Source organism: Cololabis saira, chromosome 5 (assembly GCF_033807715.1).
Source record: "Cololabis saira isolate AMF1-May2022 chromosome 5, fColSai1.1, whole genome shotgun sequence".
Classification (NCBI taxonomy): domain Eukaryota; kingdom Metazoa; phylum Chordata; class Actinopteri; order Beloniformes; family Belonidae; genus Cololabis; species Cololabis saira.
The window spans coordinates 36,606,341-36,626,150 of record NC_084591.1 but is presented as its reverse complement, the minus strand read 5'-3'; the positions used below and the strand labels follow the sequence as shown (position 1 = coordinate 36,626,150).

General features: G+C 43.1%; 1 protein-coding gene across 1 annotated transcript; it reads left to right on the top strand.

Moving 5' to 3' along the window:
- Positions 1–1,077: 1,077 nt before the first annotated feature.
- gnrhr4 (gonadotropin releasing hormone receptor 4) lies at positions 1,078–19,397 on the top strand. The gene is made up of 3 exons (XM_061722646.1): positions 1,078–1,596; positions 18,626–18,830; positions 18,934–19,397. Exons 1-3 carry the CDS (start codon positions 1,078–1,080, stop codon positions 19,395–19,397), a joined length of 1,188 nt encoding a protein of 395 aa, XP_061578630.1.
- Positions 19,398–19,810: the final 413 nt, after the last annotated feature.

The following is a 19,810-nucleotide window of genomic DNA, read 5'->3' as shown; positions in this document are numbered from 1 at the left end:
CACAAAGACTAAGATGAATGTAAAAAATGACAATAAAAGAAATGTATGCACACAAAACTATTAAGATGACAGGTTGCACAGTCAACTAAAAGTGTATTTAAATAAAAAGTGGCTTAGCAGCTGTATAACACCTCTGATCACTTCTCCAGCTGGTTTTTTCTGTAACAAGCCGCAGCTGAAAAGACCTAATAGGTGAAACTTTTCTTTTCCTTCATTACTGAGTCTGCTTAGAGACGGAACTACATGTCTGAGAGCATTAAAAGGCGCATATTATCCTGTCCCCCTCCCTCTCTCCATCGTCTTTCTTTGTGAAACTGCACTGAATGTGTTTCACCTGCAGCCAGCGGACAGCAGCCCTCTTTGGTTCATTAATGGACCAAACCCGAGCCAGTGCTGGCGGTGCGCGTCATTTTGCGCGTCAAAGCGGATGAATGGAGCGGACTGAAGCAACAGCTGCAGAGACTGCAGGGAAACTGAGCTCGATGTGATCCCGGCTCCTGATTCTAGGTGAGAGGTTGGATTAATTTGTTAATTAGTGTTTTCCTGTCTTGCTCGTTTCTTAGAAGATGGAGTTGTGACGCGAGGATGCTTTATTACAGGATAAAGGTGACATGCAGAGGGTCATCAGGGGGATGAGGATTACCAGTTCGTTTAACTTTTTATGTGTTGATTGGGATATTAATTCATTTTTATGAGATGATTGTATCTTGTTTTACGTTTTATCTCTGTAATGATCCAAAATGTCAGTCAGGAGCGGCAGTTACGGTCGCTTTACGCGCGTCTGACTGACTGTGGTGGTGTTGAGATGGAAAGACTGATTTGCTCTAATTATATGAGGTCTTTTCGGTTTCTGCTTCTGACACCCATCCAGTCTAAAGAAATGTGAAAATAAATCATTTCCCCTTTCTTTTTCAATGTTCACAGTTTGAGTTCCAGTTTGAGATGGAGAAGAAAGACAGTGTGTAGGTGTCTCCGGAGATTTCTTTCTCCCCCCCCTCCCCTCATTCTTTTATTTATTTATATTTATTTTTATTTTGTTGCTTTTATTCCCACGTCCCGTCAGCGTGAATGTCCATCATGTTCCACCACCTGACGGATCAGACGGTGAACGGCAGCTGTCTGCTGGGAGCCGGCTCGGAGTGCAACCAGAGCGCAGACGGAGACGCGCTCCAGTTGCCCACTTTCTCCACGGCGGCCAAAGTCAGAGTCATCATCACCTTCGCGCTGTGCGCGGTGTCGGCCGTGTGCAACCTGGTCGTGCTGTGGGCCGCCGGCAAAGGGGGCAAGCGCAAGTCTCACGTCAGGATCCTCATCATGAACCTGACGGTGGCCGACCTGCTGGTGACTTTCATCGTGATGCCCGTGGACGCAGCGTGGAACATCACGGTGCAGTGGCAGGCGGGGGACGTCGCCTGCAGGCTGCTGATGTTCATGAAACTGGTGGCCATGTACTCCTGCGCTTTTGTGACGGTGGTCATAAGCCTGGACAGACAGTCGGCCATCCTCAATCCTTTGGGAATCAGCGAGGCCAAACGGAAAAGCAAAATCATGTTGACTGTGGCCTGGACGATGAGCGTGGTCCTCTCGCTCCCTCAGGTGAGTGGAAACAGATTTTAATGCTCTGCCACTCGCGGGGCTTAACATCAAATACTCCTGCGCACTATACTCTGCCCTCCTGCTGCACTTTAGCAACTTGCATGTCTCCCACATCAGCATGAAGCCACAAAGAACATCACTTTCGTGCATAAAGCACCTAAATAAAACATTTAAACGAGCACAAAGTTTCAAAAAGCCTGAAGGTTGCAGATCAATTGTCCTTGAATTATTCTGAGATGCTGAGCACAACAAAGGGAGCAAGTCACCTACAATATGAATTCAACTGCATATCTGATCAGGTGCTGCATAGTTTTCAAATATCAGGAATGCAGTACATTTTTAAATCCTCCAGAGCGCTTCTAAAGTCACCTGAATTAGCTGATGTATGCCTGCAGTTATGTTGAGCAGCCGCAATGACAACATGACCTTGAACCATTAGATCCAGAAGTATTTGGACAATATCAGAGTTTTATAACTTTGCTTTTATACCAGGATGCACTGGGGGAAAAAAACAAACAACCAAGATGTGATAAATGTGCAGACTTTCAGAGGTTTCACAGAGATATGGCATTTACCGTCCAGGAGTTACAGCCACTTTAAGCAAAGTATCTCTATTATTCCAATTCTGAGTTTCCTCCCTGTGCCTTCAGTTTTGCCTTGAGTAAGTGAATCACATGGTCTGTTATGTTGAGATAAGGTGACTGAAGAGTTGAAGACTATTGCATTTTCTGTTACCTTCAGAATCAGAATAAGAAAATATTTATTGTCAGTCACAATAAAAAGCATTTTACAGTACTAGGAATTTGTCGCAGCCTAAACACAGCGTAAAAAGCGAAAAGTGAAAAGAGCGCAAAAGTCAGAAAATTGCAGCAGGGACGTCTTGAGCTGTTTTCACTGTATTTTTAGGGTCATAATCCATCTGGGTTGTGAAGCATCACTATTGGCCCTTTTCCACTAGTACCTGCTCAGCTTGGTTCTACCCGCCACGCCCCCCACGCGCTTTTCCACTACGGGCCAAGCGGGGGCCGAGCCGCGCCAATCAGATACTTTTTCTGTAACCATTCTGCCGAGGTTCTATCCGGGCTGAGCCGGGACTATATCTGACGTCACCACCCTCCACGCCACTGATTGGTCGGGGGGCGGGGCCGTCAGACGTTTGAATCAGGAAGCGGGAGTCAGCGTGAGAGCGACTCGCGGCTCGCAGCGATTTTATTATAAAGCGCAAAACGTCTGTTTGGTGATCCAACTCTGAGGTGCAGATGTTCATAAACCTGGTGACTGACGAGAGAATTAAAAAAGGGATGTAGACGGGCTGTTTTACTCTCAGCCGCTCGCGGCTCCAGCCAATTTCTGATCAGCGCCGACACGAACAAAGCGGTTGCCCAATCGAGTACGTCACAGCAGCTTCACCCCAACCCCCCCACTTCTCCCCTGGCTGTGGAAAAACAAACAGGGACAAAACGGGTAGAGGCATGACGAGCCGAGTCGGGCTGAGTAAGTACTAGTGGAAAAGCGCCATAATGTTCCGTGGCAGCCATACATGGCCATACCATAACACTCCCTCCACCATGTTTGATTCCTGATCTGGAATGGGAGGGAGCCTTAGACCTCCCTCTCCATGGGGACTAGCTCTTCTGAGGGAATATCAAGGCCAGTCTCACCAGTGTGTCCTGGGTCTTCCTCCTCCTGGACATGCCCAAAACACAGAGAGGGACATTGGGGGGGTATCCTCAATGGGTGCCCAAACCACATCAACTGGCTCCTCTTGATGTGGAGGAACAGCAACTCTACTCCGAGTTCCTCTGAGTCCCAAGTCAGATGACTGAAGTTCTCACCCTATCTCTAAGGGAGTCCAGCCATCCTACGGGTGAAACTCAAGTCAACTGCTTGCGCCTGTGGTCTTATTCTTTTGGTCACTACCCACAGCTTGTGAGCACAGCTGAGGGGTAGGAACGTAGATCAACTGATCAGAAGGAACCCTTGCCTTTTGGCCCAGCTCTCTCTTTACTGTTACATTACAGAAGAACATACTGAACACTTCCGCTTGAGGCAGAGCCTCCTTCTTTATCCACAGACAGTATTCCCCCCCTTTTCCCACAGAGAGCTAAGGTCTCACATTTGGACGTGCTAATTCTGCTCCCTTCAACTTCAAATTGGACTGCTTAGCAAACTGCTCAATGAACTGTCCTGTGGCTTCAATCATTTGCGGTTCAATGAAACCAACAGGACTACATTATTTGCAAAAAGCAGAGATCCAATCCTTTGGCAACCAAACCAAACCCCTTTCGCCCCCTTGGCTGCACCTAGCATCTATGACAAAACGCAGCCCTTACGGAGACCAACTCCTCCCTTGAACAACATGACACAGACTCTCATATAGGGACTGATTGGCCTGGAGTAATGGACCCAGTACCAAATACCCTTAGGGCCCCCCCCACAAAACACATTGCTTCCTTCAGGAACCTACCAAGGGTATAGAGCTGGTCCAGGGCTTGACTGGGACAAAACCCACATTGTTTCTCCTGAATCTGAGGTTCAATGACCATTCGGATCATTTTGTCCTGCACCCTTGGATATACCTCACCAGGAAGGCTAAGCAGTGGGAACACACCTGATCCCCAGAGTTGAAATCAACTCCTGATTATGTTTCATTTGTCTTCAAGTCATACGGAAATGGACCTCACCTGAATTAACTTGTTTAAGTCAATTGTTCAAACACTTTCAAGCCCCTGAAAATGGATATACTATGCTTAAACTGGCTTTAATTCCTAAATGGTACATGCCATTTTTTTTTATTTTTTGGTAAAACCTCTTAAATCCAAGCATTTTGGTTGTTTTATTACGAATCAGTTGAAATAATCATATACCATTCTTTGAAACTCGTAGTTGTCAAAATACATCTGGTCTCAACTGTGCATGTCTTGCAGAGTTCTGATTTTGTTAATTTCACCTTGGTTTTTTTCTCATTTGCTCGCATTTGCACAGTGAAACTTCAGTGTTGGCCTTTGTTTCTTGTTGTGTATTTTAGTCTGCTTTAATGTCAAAATTGTGTGGGAGGTGGAGGACCTATAGGTAGATTGATGTTTAACTTAACATACTTTAACTTATAATGAAAAAGACAAGTAATTAAAAACATTAGAGAGGTAATCAGAAGAAGAAAAAAAATAAAACCAAGTAGCCTACGAGAACAGCAAACAAAACAGGAAGGAAAATCAAAATATATTGGACCCAAGATAAAGAGAAGATCTCACAGTGAAAGAAACCTGTGAATATCAATGCTGGGAGCTAATAAAGCAATGCAGGGGTGTCAATCACCAAAATAAGGTGTTAAGACTGACAGGAAGCTAAATTAAAATACATAGAAGGAAGCAAGTTCGAGAAAGTGACACAAACGTGTGTGTGTGTGTGTGTGTGTGTGTGTATGTATGTATGTATGTATATATATATATTTATATATACTGTATATATATATATATATATATATATATATATATATATATATATATATATATATATATATATATATATATATATATATATATGTATATAGGATGCCACGAGTCCCAAAGGCAATTAAAAGCAAGACAAATCTATTAAAAACAAAAGAACCATGGTCTTTTTTCTTTTTTTCCAAAACCTGGGGTGGCAGACAGATGACTGGGAGTCCAGGTGGAGGCCAGTAGATACAACGGTAATGGCTGGCAGGAAGGAACAGGTCGTCTGACAGATACCCGGCAGGTGAAGTGGCACACAGACAACAGGGAATCCAGGTGGAGGCTGGTAGACACGACAGTAATGGCGGGCACAATGGAACGGCGTTCTCAGGATCCCAAAATAGAGAGAAAAATATGTAAATACAAGCCAACAAGTGTAAGCACACAACACAAGGTATTAGTTGGCCAAAGGTTCTGACCTGCTCAGTCTGACAATGAGAGCAGCCATCTATGATTGGCTCGATTAATGGACCTGCGACAGATGTGAGAGGAACCATGACACAGAACTGAGCGCAGACGAGGACACGACATGGAAGAGCAGGTCAAAAACAGGGCAAGAGAACACTTAACCCTGACAATATTATTAAAGATTTTACACAGATACAAGGCTTTTTTTAGTTTTAGTAGTAACAGCACAATCTGAATACTCATTTCTCAAGAGGATAATTTCAGGAACAAAAATAAATCCTGGTTTTTCACACGTGCAGGTGCTCCGAGTTATCTCGTTGTAAAATCTGCAAATACAACTAAATACTGAGGCCCCGTTTACACATAGCCGGGTATTTACAAAAACAGATTTTTCCCCCACGTGTAACTTCCAGTTAAGGCTGTTCTATTTCGTCCCTACTGACCGCCAGGCGGTGCTGTAAGCACTGGATATCTCCCCTCGCGCATGCGCATGTCGAGTACAATACCAACAATGTCACGTCACCCGTGACCCCTGCATGACCCCCGGAAGGGGTATATCTTCCGGGGTCAAGCATGGGATCGGCTCCTAGAATCTTCTTGCGAGCACGAGGATTCGGAGTGACCGGCAGGCCTGGCGGTCATCCGGGACTCATAGAACCGTAGTTACAGGCGTAACTTTCGATTTATGGTTCCGCGTTACACCAACGCAGAGGCTACGGCATGGGGTACGCGGCGACGCACACCGTACGGCGCGTGTACCGCGTACCCTACGCCGTAGGCTCTGCGTCGATTTAACGCGGGACCATAATTCAGGCTTTACTTCCAAGACGGAACGAGAGTCTTTCGTTTGGAGTGACAGAGAAGTGGAGTTACTTTTAAGTGTGACTTTAGAATATAAAACAGGTAAAATACAAGAAAATATTGACGGTGGCCAAACTAATTGTAAACACAGGTCGCACACATGACGCTGGTGACATTTCTGGTGCATAATGTGACGTTCTGAAGCCTAAATCTCCGTTTTCCTCTGTTTAGACGCTGTGGCAGGGTGGAGGAGCTGCAGCCACTCAGGCTGATTAGGGCACAGGTGGGCCCAATCAGCCTCTCCACTCTGCCAGCCTTCATAAGGCACAACTGGACAGCAGCAAAGGGGCCGATGGAGCTGCTGTCCAGTTGTGCCTTATGAAGGCTGGCAGAGTGGAGAGGCTGATTGGGCCCACCTGTGCCCTAATCAGCCTGAGTGGCTGCAGCTCCTCCACCCTGCCACAGACGCAAACGTGAAAACAGAGTTTTTGAAAATCTCCACTTTGGCCGGAGTTTTCAGAAATGATCGTTTTTGGTGGCTTTGAGCTGCGTTTTCGTGTAAACGAACGGCCAAAACGCATGAAAACGCCTCAGTTTTTGCTCCGTGTAAACGGGGCCTGAGACACACATTGATCATTACTTCCTTATATTTTTTTAAAGTGAAGCCACCCAGCGTAAATTTAAGTAATATGTTTCAGCGAGAGTTTTGTTCCATGTCTGTGTGTTTACCTGAGGAGCATTGAACTCACCTCCCAGTTTTTAAGAATGATCTAACTTAGCTATGTCGTTTTTAATGACTCGACTTACTTGGAGTATGTAAAGACTCACACAGAAAGATTGTATTCTGATCAGACAGATTTAACACAGACACAATAAAGATGCTCATAGCTGCAGCCCGCGGAGCATGTGGAGCGTCTCTTTAGACTGTAAACATGTGACCTCTGCTATCAAGTGGTTGACATTGGGTCCTAACTCTAACTCAATTGTAGCTGCCTTTTTCTTGTCTGCAGCCAGACCAATCTCAATGCAACATGGATGATCCAAGAATGAGGATGAATGTGAGGCAGAATCATAAGCTTATCTGAGGAGGTGGTAACCGAGTTAAATTGGGCGTGCTCCATCTACATCATCTCAACTACCAGGCATTTTGTTCTGCCCATTTGCCCCATTTTTGGATTAAGTAAGGTTAGGCAACGTCATTTAGAGTCATAGTCAGTTTGCCACCACGGCATCCCCATAGCTCTAAAACTCTGGCTTCAAAACTGCTCTTCAGAAACTTGTGGGCAACGTCACAGATGGTTTGTTCAGTTCTCTCTAGGCAGTCGGTGGTTGATACAGAGTTTAGGGAACTGTAAGACTTGACAGCAGGGCTGGTTGTTGTTATGGGCACAGGAGGCAAGCGCTCATGGTGCAATCAAGTACAAGGGAGCATGGAGGAAAGAAAAAAGAAAAAACTCCAATTTGCCTTAATTGTTTATTCAAAGGTGTGATTCAAATGTTAGATAATACAGGGTGCTTGCGCAAGTCTTGAAAGTCTTAATAAGTATGGGATTTTGAAACACTGGTTTCCAGACCTTGAAAAGTCTTGAATTTTGTATGAAAGTCTTAATAAAGTATGGGGGAAAACATGTATGGTAGAATTTTACAGTATGCTCAAAGGCATTGTGAAATGAGAAATAGAAAGGTAGGCTATAAAACTTATAATAAATAGTTTATTTAACTATAAACTATAAAAATAGTTTATTTTTTGTTCTTACCAAGTGAGCTAGGTCAAATATGCACTTTTATGTCTTGTGATACAGCTTGTTCAGAAGTTAAAATTAGTTAACATGTCAAGGACAGAAAAAATAAGATGCGAGTGAAGAGACGGAATTCTACATACATTCATCCATCCATTCATGTGTTTTTATAGATAGTCTTTGTGACACTTGTTTGATGTGAAATTCATGTACTTGTGATTTTCATGTTTTGAAACGTTTTCATCAGTAAAAACATAATTTACTGTGAATAATGCATTCGTTCATTGAATACTAGCCTATAAAAAATTCTAACAAACATTTCTAATAAACACAATACGTACAATCTCAACCAATGAAGTGGGCAGTAGGCACACAAGTATACAAGTACGTAAAGTTAAGGTCTTGGGAAAAATCTGGGATCAGTTTTAAAAAAGTCTGGGAAAAGTCTGGAATTTTAATTTGGAAAAAGAGCAAGCACCCTGTAATAGCAACTGCCCCATTTCTGAAGCAAAAAGCACAAGAATAAGGTTTTTTATGAAAGCACACAAAAATAAGTGTTTGCTATCACATAAAACATTCACAATGGCTAAAATGAAGCTAAAATATAAGACTCAGATTAATACTAAATGAAGAGGGCCACAAAAGATTACTCTTGCAAGGGCACCAAGCCAAAAGAGTGATCTTTGAAAAGCGCCCAACCTCCATCACTAGAAAGAGCGGTTGTGTTGGAAGAAGAGCGGGAGGAGGAGGGGTGGAGGGGGCTACATCCAATTCTGGGCCTCTGATGCAAAGTCCTTGTAACTTTCCCTGGACTTTTGTTAAACATGTGCTGGGCAATGTAAAGGGAAGGGACGTTATTGCCTCCACAGTGCCTGAGGCCTGAAGAGTCAGGAGGCTTTGTCGAGCGGCGGTGTGTAACATGAAAACCCCACTGTGTGTTTGATTGGCCTCACCACCACCGGAAGAGCTAGCTGACGTGGTGCTGGGTGCAGGAGATGGAGTGGGTGCCAGATCCACATTACCCTGAATAACAACTGGATTTGGGGAGTGGCTTCTCCTTCGAAGGGATTTGAGCCTTCATTAGGGCACAGATCGAAATACAGGGAGTCCAGTCTTCCTCTGCCCCTCCTACCACGTAGAAAGCTTTCTTATGCTATTCATTTGTCAATGACCTGAGCTTTGTTTCTTGCAAAAAAATGTCTACGTAATATGTCGCCTATGGCATCGTACGAGGAACTCGCAGGGTCAACTTCTTTTGCTTCTTTTATGAGACTTAGTTGAATCACCATGGTGACTTCTTTCATCCACCTCCATCATCTGACGCTGACACTGCACTGCCCTACACTAAATAGCTTAGTTAGAGGTTTTCTTTTGTCTCTGTATCTTGAAAGGGCACATGATAATGCAGCCTGAGACGTTTCTTAGTCATAATACTCAGAAATCCTGGTTTCTCCAATCAACACGCACAAAATACTGCTTGTATTAATTAGAAAAATGTTGATACCCAATCAACACGATAAGTCTTGCGGAAAATAAGTGATGGATTCAGCCATCGCGGCGAATCAACCCTGCCTCCTTGCAATGCAGTTTGTGAAAAGCCACCTGAAGCTAGTTTGCTTTTAACCCCAAACATCAAAATGCCTTCATCCGCTGCATTCAAAGTGTTGGGTGTGACTTGCTCCGACGCAGACAGCCCAGGTGTCAACCGCATAGTTCCTGAGAGTACGTTTAAAATTCATAAGAGACCATGAATTTGAGTGACAATACAAATGAGGGCGCTTCATATGTTAATCGAGTTGGATTCGTGCTCAGGGGCAGCGTGTCCGTGGTTCCTTTAACAGACTAACTTTCAGAAGAACTACAGATATCAAGAGTGCTTCCAAGTACACTTTTAAGTATAAAATCATCTTTTTATTTTCTTCAGTCTCATGCTGTGGGAGGGTAATCTTCAAGGGGGACAGAGGTCTCAGTGTAATTCATACATTTCTATTATTAACTCAGTGAATGTGATAATAAAGTCATCACTGGAAATGCAGAGATTGGATTTAAGCGGGAAGAAAGTGGACCATATATCGCTTTATTTACACACAGACGGCTTATAAATGGTGATTCAAACACAGTATTAGAGGTATAATGGAGGTATGTGGACAATTTCTTTTGCAATTTTGCCTTCATATGCCACAGGAGATTTGAAATAAAACAGCTGAGACGTGATCAAAGTGTAGATTTTCAGCTTTAACTGAAAAGGTGTCACGAAAAAATGGCCATTTTAAGCTAGGTAGCCTACCTCAGTTGACCAGAGCTCTGGCGGAGTTCACGGGCCCGGTGCCGTCCTTTCCCTTGTTACCCCAAGAGAAATGAAAGAAGAAGAAAAAAAGGTCTGCAGTGGATTTCTGCTGATGATTGATGAAGTCCAAGAAGATTTCAATACAAGTGAAGACTAGTATTAGGAAAAAAAACAACATGAATCCATGAGAAAGAGACAGCAAAATCTGATGAGCTCAACAACATCAACAGACCTGGAAGAGCACAGAAGATAACTGAAGTGGTTGATAACAGAGAATCAAGAATAACCTAGAGAAGGTTAATTCATCATCGTCCAAAACTCGTCGCAATCATACCCTTCATCTGTCAAACACAGTGGAGGCTGTGTTATGGTATGGGCATTCATGGTTGCTCAGTCCAGTCCAGATGGATTTCGACCCCAAACATACACGTGAAAGTGGCTCAAGACGTTACGTAGTCAATAAAAGGGGGATACTGTTCAATGGGCCACTCAGTTACCTGAACGCCACATAATATAAAAACTTAAAGTCTTTACTCTGATCACATTTTGATCTTTTTTTCAAATCTATTTACACGGTCATAAAACATAATTCTTTATTGAGCGGATCATCAATAATGCTGGAGATGAAAACAGCACTTCCTTGTACGGTTTCTCTGACTCGTAGTCAGAGTTTGGTGCTTTTAAAAGTGATTAACTGTTGTTTTCTCCTAACATCTGACCTCTATCCGTCCCTGATCCTTTGATTACGAACTGAGTCAAGGGCTTGAACAATCATCCTTGCAGTCTGTATCTGAAACAATTCAGTAAATTGGTGTGTGCGGGAAAAAAAACATCCAAGACTTACTTAAAGCCCCTTTTTATTTGAACTGTCAGTTATTGTGGACGCTAGGTTTTTTTTCCACGTTTCTTTCACTGCATGGTCGAGCCGAAAAACTGCCGAGACATGTATTACAGCTCGGCGAGACCAGAGCTTTGAACGATCCCTGGTTCCGATCGTCAAGAGCTGCTGCCGCTGCGTGCTTTAGACGTTTCCCTGCTCCAGCACACCCGGTCCAAATGGATCGATTTTCATCAGCTTGTCATTGAAGGTCTCCACAAGTCTGTTAACAATCCATTCGTTTGAATTATGTGTGTTTGGGGTGCTGAAACACTAGCTCTTAGTCTCACCAAAACGTTTTTGTGTCATTTTGTTTTATCCCTTGAAAGGTCAAAGGGGAACAAGGCACAACAAACTATTTAACACACTGATGTAACACAACAGCTACTGGGTTTTAAGAATTCATCTCACAACTATCAAAACAAAACAAACGCCAAGGCTTTGGATGAATACATTTACATAAATTAGATTTCTGGACAGGGTTTAGTTTAATGTTTGTATGTTTTTAATACTTGCTGGCTTAATAGAAAAGAAGCAGGATGACATTTATCCACCTTTATGATGAACACGTTTATTAGACATCCCGGACTGAATATGAGGATCTTATCACACATCAGTGTTTCTGCTGCAGAAGGTCAGATGATCACATCACATTTTAAAAACACAATCAGGCAACATACTGGAAAAGGTCAAGAGATAACACTAATATTCAACGCCGCTGCTAATAGGGTCTCCAGTACACGTATAGGTGCTGCTCCTATTCAAAAAGATCTCTTCTCTTTAATCACACAGCAGCATGATAAACATTAGAAAAACCCTATTTTAATGCTATGTTTTTGTGTACAGTAATACTACAACTTCTGATGTACAACATAATATTTGACACTATAAAAATGTAGCACCCTCTCCAAAGCCATAAGAAAAGTAATGCGGGCAATGCTAAGTACCCCCATTAGTCAATCATTTGTAAATGTCAATTAGCTGTGTGTCTTGTGATCCAGTTTCCAGCACTTTTTAGCCGTCGGCATGGGGCCTCTAGGGTAGTCTGGTTCAGCAAAGGAGTTCATGATCCATTTAAATCACTTACTTATTAAAAAAACCCACCAAACTCTGAATTCACAAGTGCTGTGTCGAGCTTGGGATTGATGGTTTGAACGTGTGTATGTTCACGAATGCCAACAAACATCAAGCTGGCAGAGCGCTGCTGCTTCTCTTTTTTCTTTTTTTTTGCCATCAGCTTCTCATTAATAAGGTTAAATCTCCAGCCAGGGACGACCACGTAAGGACGTGCATCCGTACCCTGCATCTTCGTCTACCTGTGGACATGATGCACGGTAACAAAGATGAGAAGAAACATTTTTCAGAAGCAGCAATGAACTGGAGAAAAGAAATGATTTATTTTGCTTTGTGATGTCATGATGGAGAACAACAAGGCACACGCCTGGAAAGTGGTGACTAATGCAGCTGATGACGTGTCTTCTGACCACTGAAGCATTCAAGAGATGAAGAATAAATATGGACATTGGATGAAAAAACTAACTTTCCTGCAGCTGGATGGAGACAGTCCAGAGTAAGCTGTCCTCTGCAGACACCTGTGTTCCCTTCATAACTGCAGAGAGCTCCTCAGCAGGAGTCGTAGCTGCCTCAACAGGGTTGAGCAGCAGACTCCACGGATAAGCTTTTACTTGCGTGTTAAAAACGTGTTGTGTTAGAGTGTCAGAATTGAACAATATTTATGTGCACTCAGGATTACACACATCAGCTTCACTCTGCCAACGGTCGAATCACAAGTTTGTTCTGGTCCTTTTCTTGAATGATGCTCGGGGGCTGCGAGATGCCTGGGTTCTCTGTCTGCAGAGCAGCCGTGAACTGCCATCACTCCCCCTCTGGTCTCAGTAGCGGGTGAGGCGCTTCTGCTGAAATGCTTAACACGATGTTGGGGATTTAGGCTGCATAACAACACTTTGGTCTCATCTCTCCGTAGGAGATTGTTCCACAAGTGTTTTGTTTTTGTTCAGATGCTGCTTGGCATTCAGCCGCGTTTCCACGCTGTTTTTTGTTTTTAGAGAGAACAGACTTTATCCTCGCGACCCCGCCGAAGAAACTGTGCTCATTCACTCTTCTTCGAACTGTATTGTCATTTTTAGCATACATGTGATTGTGTTCTTCATGCAAAGGCAGATGCAGAAATTCCCTCTGGCGACAGTCGTGGACTTACACGTCTAACATGCTCGTTGAGACGTGTAGGCTCTGACATCTGGGTCTAGTTTTTTGTTATTTCTGTTTTACACTGTCTGACTGGCGCATTACTCGTCCAAACTCCTGGGAAGACTGACAGCTGTCTTGAATGTTTTCCCAGAGTGAGTGATTGTTTCCGCAGTCAAATGATAGACTTTAGCTTTCCTCAGATTGAAAATCGGCGGGAATTGCTTTGGTGGACAACATACTTCATGAGTCATGTTCCAGATAAACGTAACCATTTAAATGTAAATGTGTCTCCTGTTCAAAACACTGCATATCCACATTCACGCTTTAACATTTCAAAAATACACAATTTCAAAAATGCCATATCTCAGTTGTGGTGTTTTGAAAAAAACTCATAAAAGCAGAAGCAGTCGAACTGACCTCCACAGATTCGGCCCACTCGTCTTTATTTATAGCGGCCCAGAGGTTGTTCATTTCCTGTTTTTGTGAGCACCTCAGAAAATCAGCGCTAATCTATGTTGATAAAACAGCCTCCAGGAATGCCGCTGCTGTCTCTATTTTTTCTTCTCAGAGGCTGCCAGGTATATGTATTCAGCTCACATTTCTCGTGAATCAACTTACCCTCAAGACTGTTGTAATAACTGGCCTAAGTTCAATTTAATGTAATTTCATCAAGAATCCTCGCAGTAGTGTGATTGATTAGAAAATCCGACCCGTGTAGGTTGTGGCAATGTTGTGTTTGGCTTAAATAAGGAACTTATTTAGTTTGGCAATTTAGTTTGCCTTTCCTGATTTAGATCTGCACAGCCAAAGGCTTGCTGAGTTCACCAGAAAATATAAAATATAGAATTTGTTAAATCAGTCTCCAGCGCTAGAAGCCAGTTTGCTAAATGTGACTCATTCCCTTGTAAACAAAGATGAAAAACACACAGCCTCCTGAAGTGATGTGTCTAGAGAAGCTAAAAAAAAGGAACCCAGATGACATCTACTCCAACCCTGCTGTAGAAGGCTCCAACTGGGAATCTGGCATTCCTGTTTTGAAGTTTACATGCTCTTCCTGCGCCTGTGTGGGTTTCCTCTGGGTATTTCGGCTTCCTCCCACAGTCCAAAAATACAAATAACAGGTTAATTGGTGCTTTTGAATTGTTTGTAGGATGAGGGTGCATGCTGTCTGTGTGGCGTCTACTGGGAACCGGTCCAGCGTGTACTCCAGCTCTTGTACCATAAATGATGGATAAGGCGCAGCCTCCTGGTGACTCTGAACAAAATAAAAACGGGTGTTTTTGTTTCCAAAAAAATCTGTGCAGCATCTTAAGCTCCTGAAACCACTTAATTATGTTACATAATTGGTACAAAATTCAGTTGCCTTCTTTTCTTTTTTTTAAATATTTTTTTATCCCTGATTTTTTTCCCCATTATATCACCCAGTGCTCCTACTTAAGTAACAGTCCTGGGCATTGCCATCCTCTACCAACCCCAGAAGGGCCCACACTGAGCTCAGGTTGGCCAGAGGGGGCATGTGTAGCCCAGGACGTTGTGCATGTTTTTGTGAGGGTAGCTCACATTAGCTACCCAAGGGAACACGGGGAGAACATGCAAACTCCACACAGAAAGATCCTTTCGCCAACCCCACCCAGGGTGTGGGCTCCATAGTCATGGGGGAACTAACATGCACTTCAGCGCCCACAGCGTCCCCGGCGGGAATCGAACCCAGGACCTTCTTGCTGTGAGACAGCTGCGCCACCGTGCCCCTTAAAATTCAGTTGCCCTCTTTATAATTCAGGGAATCTGGTCAATTTAAAGTCTATACACACAGTTCTTGACTACATATGCAAGATTAAACTGATGCAAGTGCTACAGTATTAGAGGCAATAATCACATATGACTGTTGAACAGCCTTTAAAATCATACATTTCCAAATACCGTTATGATTTTTATATTTAAAGACACATTCTGACTCATGTTTGACATGAGTCGGCATGATGATCAGCAATCAAGTCATTTGCTATGACTTTGATAAGAAAAATCTGGAAGCAAACCAAGGTTTGACGCTTCTTTTTCTTCTCGTGAGAGGAGGGTGAATGAGGGAGAGAGTGGGAATGAAAGTTATTGGATAATTTTTCCCATATTTCAGACCTTTTTCTTCTTATTTTTTGTTTGTAGTCACTGTGGAGGTGGCGCTGGCAGCGGGGCACAGCTCCATCAAATCCGCAGCCCGCCTGAATAAGTCTGTCGTGTTGTTTCTGGTGAAGGTGGAACAAGCAAACTGGCTTGTGGAGACCGGGATAGTGGTGAATGGCTTGTTTGAGCAAGTGCTGCCGCTAACGCAGTTCACAAGCCGGATCACGCTACCTAATGTACTGCCGTTGATCAGTGACGCTTTTCTGATTAATGAGCTCTCTCGTCACGGGAAAGTTGTCTCTTCCATGAAAAAGATGCTGTCTGGGTGTAAATCACCTTTTATTAAAACACGTTGTATCGCAACGGAGCCTAGTCTTGATGATACTAAACAACAGGACGGACGAGTTCAATTGTGTTTTTAAAGTGCAGGTGGAGGGGTTTGATTATGTACTGTACGCCACCTCCTCCCTGCTGAAGTGCTTTGGCTGCGGGGAGGAGGGACACCAAGCCCGGGCCTGCTCCAAACGGGCCGGCTCGGCCAAGGAAGGTAGGCAGGGTAGCCCGTACCTGTGGCCTGGCGCCGGACTCCTGACACAACACAGCGGGGAGGGGGAAGGAGGAGAGAGAGAGAGAGAGAGAGAGAGAGAGAGAGAGAGAGAGAGGCAGAGAGAGAGAGAGAGAGAGAGAGAGAGAGAGAGAGAGAGAGAGGCAGGAGGAGCAGAGCGGACACAAGGAGGTGAGGGAGGAGGGGAAGCGTGAGGCTGAGAGGAGAGGTGGCCCGGCTGAGGTGCAGCTCTGCCTCATGGTCACAGGTTCTTGGATAGTTCATCCAAAAACTTGTCCTTATCTCTAAATGTGAAATCGTCTTTATAGATATTCGGATGGATACCATCCAGATTTGCCCCTAAATGGTTTCCAGTTATATGAAGCCTGCATTTTTTGCTGGACTGGCTAGAGCTGAATTTGTGAGCACGTGTATCAAAGGTTCAGAGAAAATTATTGGTAGGAGCCCAACTGCACAAAGGTACAAACTTTACCAGATTCATTATCAGTGCTGTGAACATCAATAACCATTTTATACCTATGTTAATCCTTAACCAGCAGTTTTTAAGATCTTCAACCCTGGATCCAGGATATAAGATAAGATAAGATAAGATAAGATAAGATAAGATAAGATAAGATAAGATAATCCTTTATTTCTCCCTCAATGGGGAAACTCACTTTGTTTAGCAGCAGTAAACTTAACACACACAGGCAGGGGAGGGGTAAAAAAAAGTAAAAAGTAAAAAAATATATATATATTTACGAAATATAAACAGTATATACGGTACATTGCAATGGAAGTAGAGGTAGTGCAAAAGAAAAAACAGGTAAAATGTGTGTGAGGTAGACAGACAGATATTGCACATATGTAATTGCACATCTTGTTATTGTTATTATTGCACGTGTTATTGTCCGTTAACTACTGAGAGCAGGCCTGGTTGTGTAGTCTGACGGCAGCGGGGAGGAAGGACCTGCGATGCCTCTCAGTGACGCATCGCGGGTGACGAAGCCGGTCACTGATGGAGCTCTCCAGGGCTCTGACAGTCTCATGAAGGGAGACACTGTCCATGATGGAGGACAGCTTAGCCACCATCCTCCTCTCCCCCACCACCTCCACAGGATGGAGACTGCAGCCCAGGACAGAGCCGGCTTTCCTCAACACCTTGTCCAGTCTCTTCCTCTCTGCTGCTGTGATGATCACTGGTGATGCTAATGTCACATTTATCAGGGTTTCAGGCCGGCTGTGAAGCCTCGTACTCCACTTGTATTTTTCTTCTACTTCAAGGGATGACCCGTCTAAACCTTCCAAATGACTCATTATCACACAAGGACATAAGTGAACCTTCCAGTTGAGAGTGAAGAAAAGAGCGCTAATAGTTGTATAAAACTAAAACACTTTAAAGAAACTGATATAAGATGAAGACGTGTCAAAACATCAATGTCTATGGGTCTAAATCTCAACCTATAGTAGGGCAGAGGAAGGGTGTGTTGCAGAATGTGAAGTTTTTGGTGAAAATTGTCTCCAGAAGAGGAACATAAGTAATTTAGCGAGCAAAGAGGAGATGGCTCAAGTAAGGTAAACAGAAAGTGGAACAACCGGTTCAATTCCAATCTAGACTTCCTTATATAATTCACGGGGTTACAAACATCAAACAAACCTTTCTGTATTTCGCCTGGTTTCAACATACTTAAAAATAGATTTCTCCATCCTGTCCATTTAGTTGGAGTTGTCACTTAGTAGTCAAGGGGCAACTTTAGAAAAGAGCCTCCATTAAGACTTTTGCTCACATGTGTGGGTAAAGTTTGACAACCTATTTTTTTTGTTAGAACAAATCTATAGAAGGAATTTTAGGGGTGTTGTCATCTTGAATTTTTTTGCTGGTGACCACTAGAGGCGCTAGAATATTCAAGTTCTCAATTCAGGCATATGGTCAGTTTTGGTCAAAGTGTACGATATTGGATACAAAATATCACTTTTTTATAGACGTTTTTGACACAGGATTTCATAGAAAATGTGTTTCATTGTAAAAAAAAAAAAAAAAAGAAAAAAAGATGCTTATTATGTGTGTGTTAAAAACGCCTATAAAAAAAGTCATATTTTTTAACCAATATTGGAGAAAATATAGCAACACAATTAAAAAAAAAAAATTTCAATTGATGTTTTATCCATTTCCCTAAATACAAAATCTAGAACATTGAAGATTTTGCATATAAACTGTACATTTTGACCATTATTGTGACCATATGCATGTATTAATATAATATAATTATATAATATATATTAATATAATACATCCATGGAGTGCACGGACACGGCTGTGACGTCACGCCCAGAAAGAGACTTTTCTTTGACTTTTCTGGCCGTTATTTGAATGTTACAGCGCCTCCAGTGGTCATCAGCAAAAAAATCCAAGATGTCAACACCCCTATTATTCCTCCTAGGGGTTCCTTCTAACAAAAAAATAAGGTTGTCAAACTTTACCCAGAAGCGTGAGCAGAGTTATCAATCTTAGGGTTTGCCCCCTGACTATAGCTTCTTTTCTTTTCCTTGCAGATGTTTATATTTCACAACGTGACCATCACAGTCCCGGAGAACTTCACCCAGTGCACCACCCATGGCAGCTTCGTCCAGCGCTGGCAGGAGACCCTCTACAACATGTTCACGTTTGTGTGCCTCTTCCTCCTGCCTCTGGTCATCATGGTTTTCTGCTACACGCGCATCCTCGTTGAGATATCCAGCCGCATGGCTCGTGGTAACAGTAAGTCCTGCGCGCGTTTTCAATTATTCATTTGATTTTATTTCCAGATCTCTAGAATATGGAGCTGTGTGTGATAAAAGTGTTTTTCCCCCTGCTGTTCTAGTGATGTCTAAAGATATTCATCTTCGACGCTCACACAACAATATCCCCAGAGCTCGCATGAGGACTCTTAAGATGAGTATCGTGATTGTCACCTCATTCATCATCTGCTGGACGCCGTACTACCTGCTCGGCCTGTGGTATTGGTTGTTTCCTGAAAAAATGGAGGAGACAGTCTCTCATTCACTCACTCATATGTTATTTATTTTTGGCCTCTTCAATGCATGTCTCGACCCCATCACCTATGGTTTGTTCACGGTTCACCTTAATCACGGTTTAAGGAGATGCCGGCATATGTCGCAACCACGCACCGAATTAGAAAATAACTCTTGTCTCATGCAAATGTCTTGCTTGTCGTCTCAAAGGCAGATCGAACCAGGTGTCCTCAGCAAGCACGCAGAAGGGGCGATTGACAACAGCAGCACGAAAAATACCTCCAGCCCAAGCATTTCAGTCAGCAGGATATAACGGAAATAAAACACTTCACAATTCTGTAAGTCCTTAACAAATAGTCATTTGTGAGATTAATCAAAATTCTAACTCTTCTCTAAACACTTAAGACCTACCGTCAACAATGTACTAAAGAAAAGAAAATCAGTTACTTAGATTACCCCACAGATGCTTAGAAGCTGTTTGTTTTGAGATTATTTTAACGTTTGTCTCACACACCCCAAGCAAGTATTACGTATCTGACCATCACACGTGGTAGTTTACAATTGCATCCTTGTCATCTTTGGAAAACATCAGACACTCGTGTGAGAATAAGCCCATAAAGCAGAATAGACGAGTTGCTGTTATGCTTGAACCCTCTTTTTTTTTTAAAGCATGGAAAAAAAAAACCTAGAAAAACAAACCTGCACCTCCGTGGAAACAACATTTCA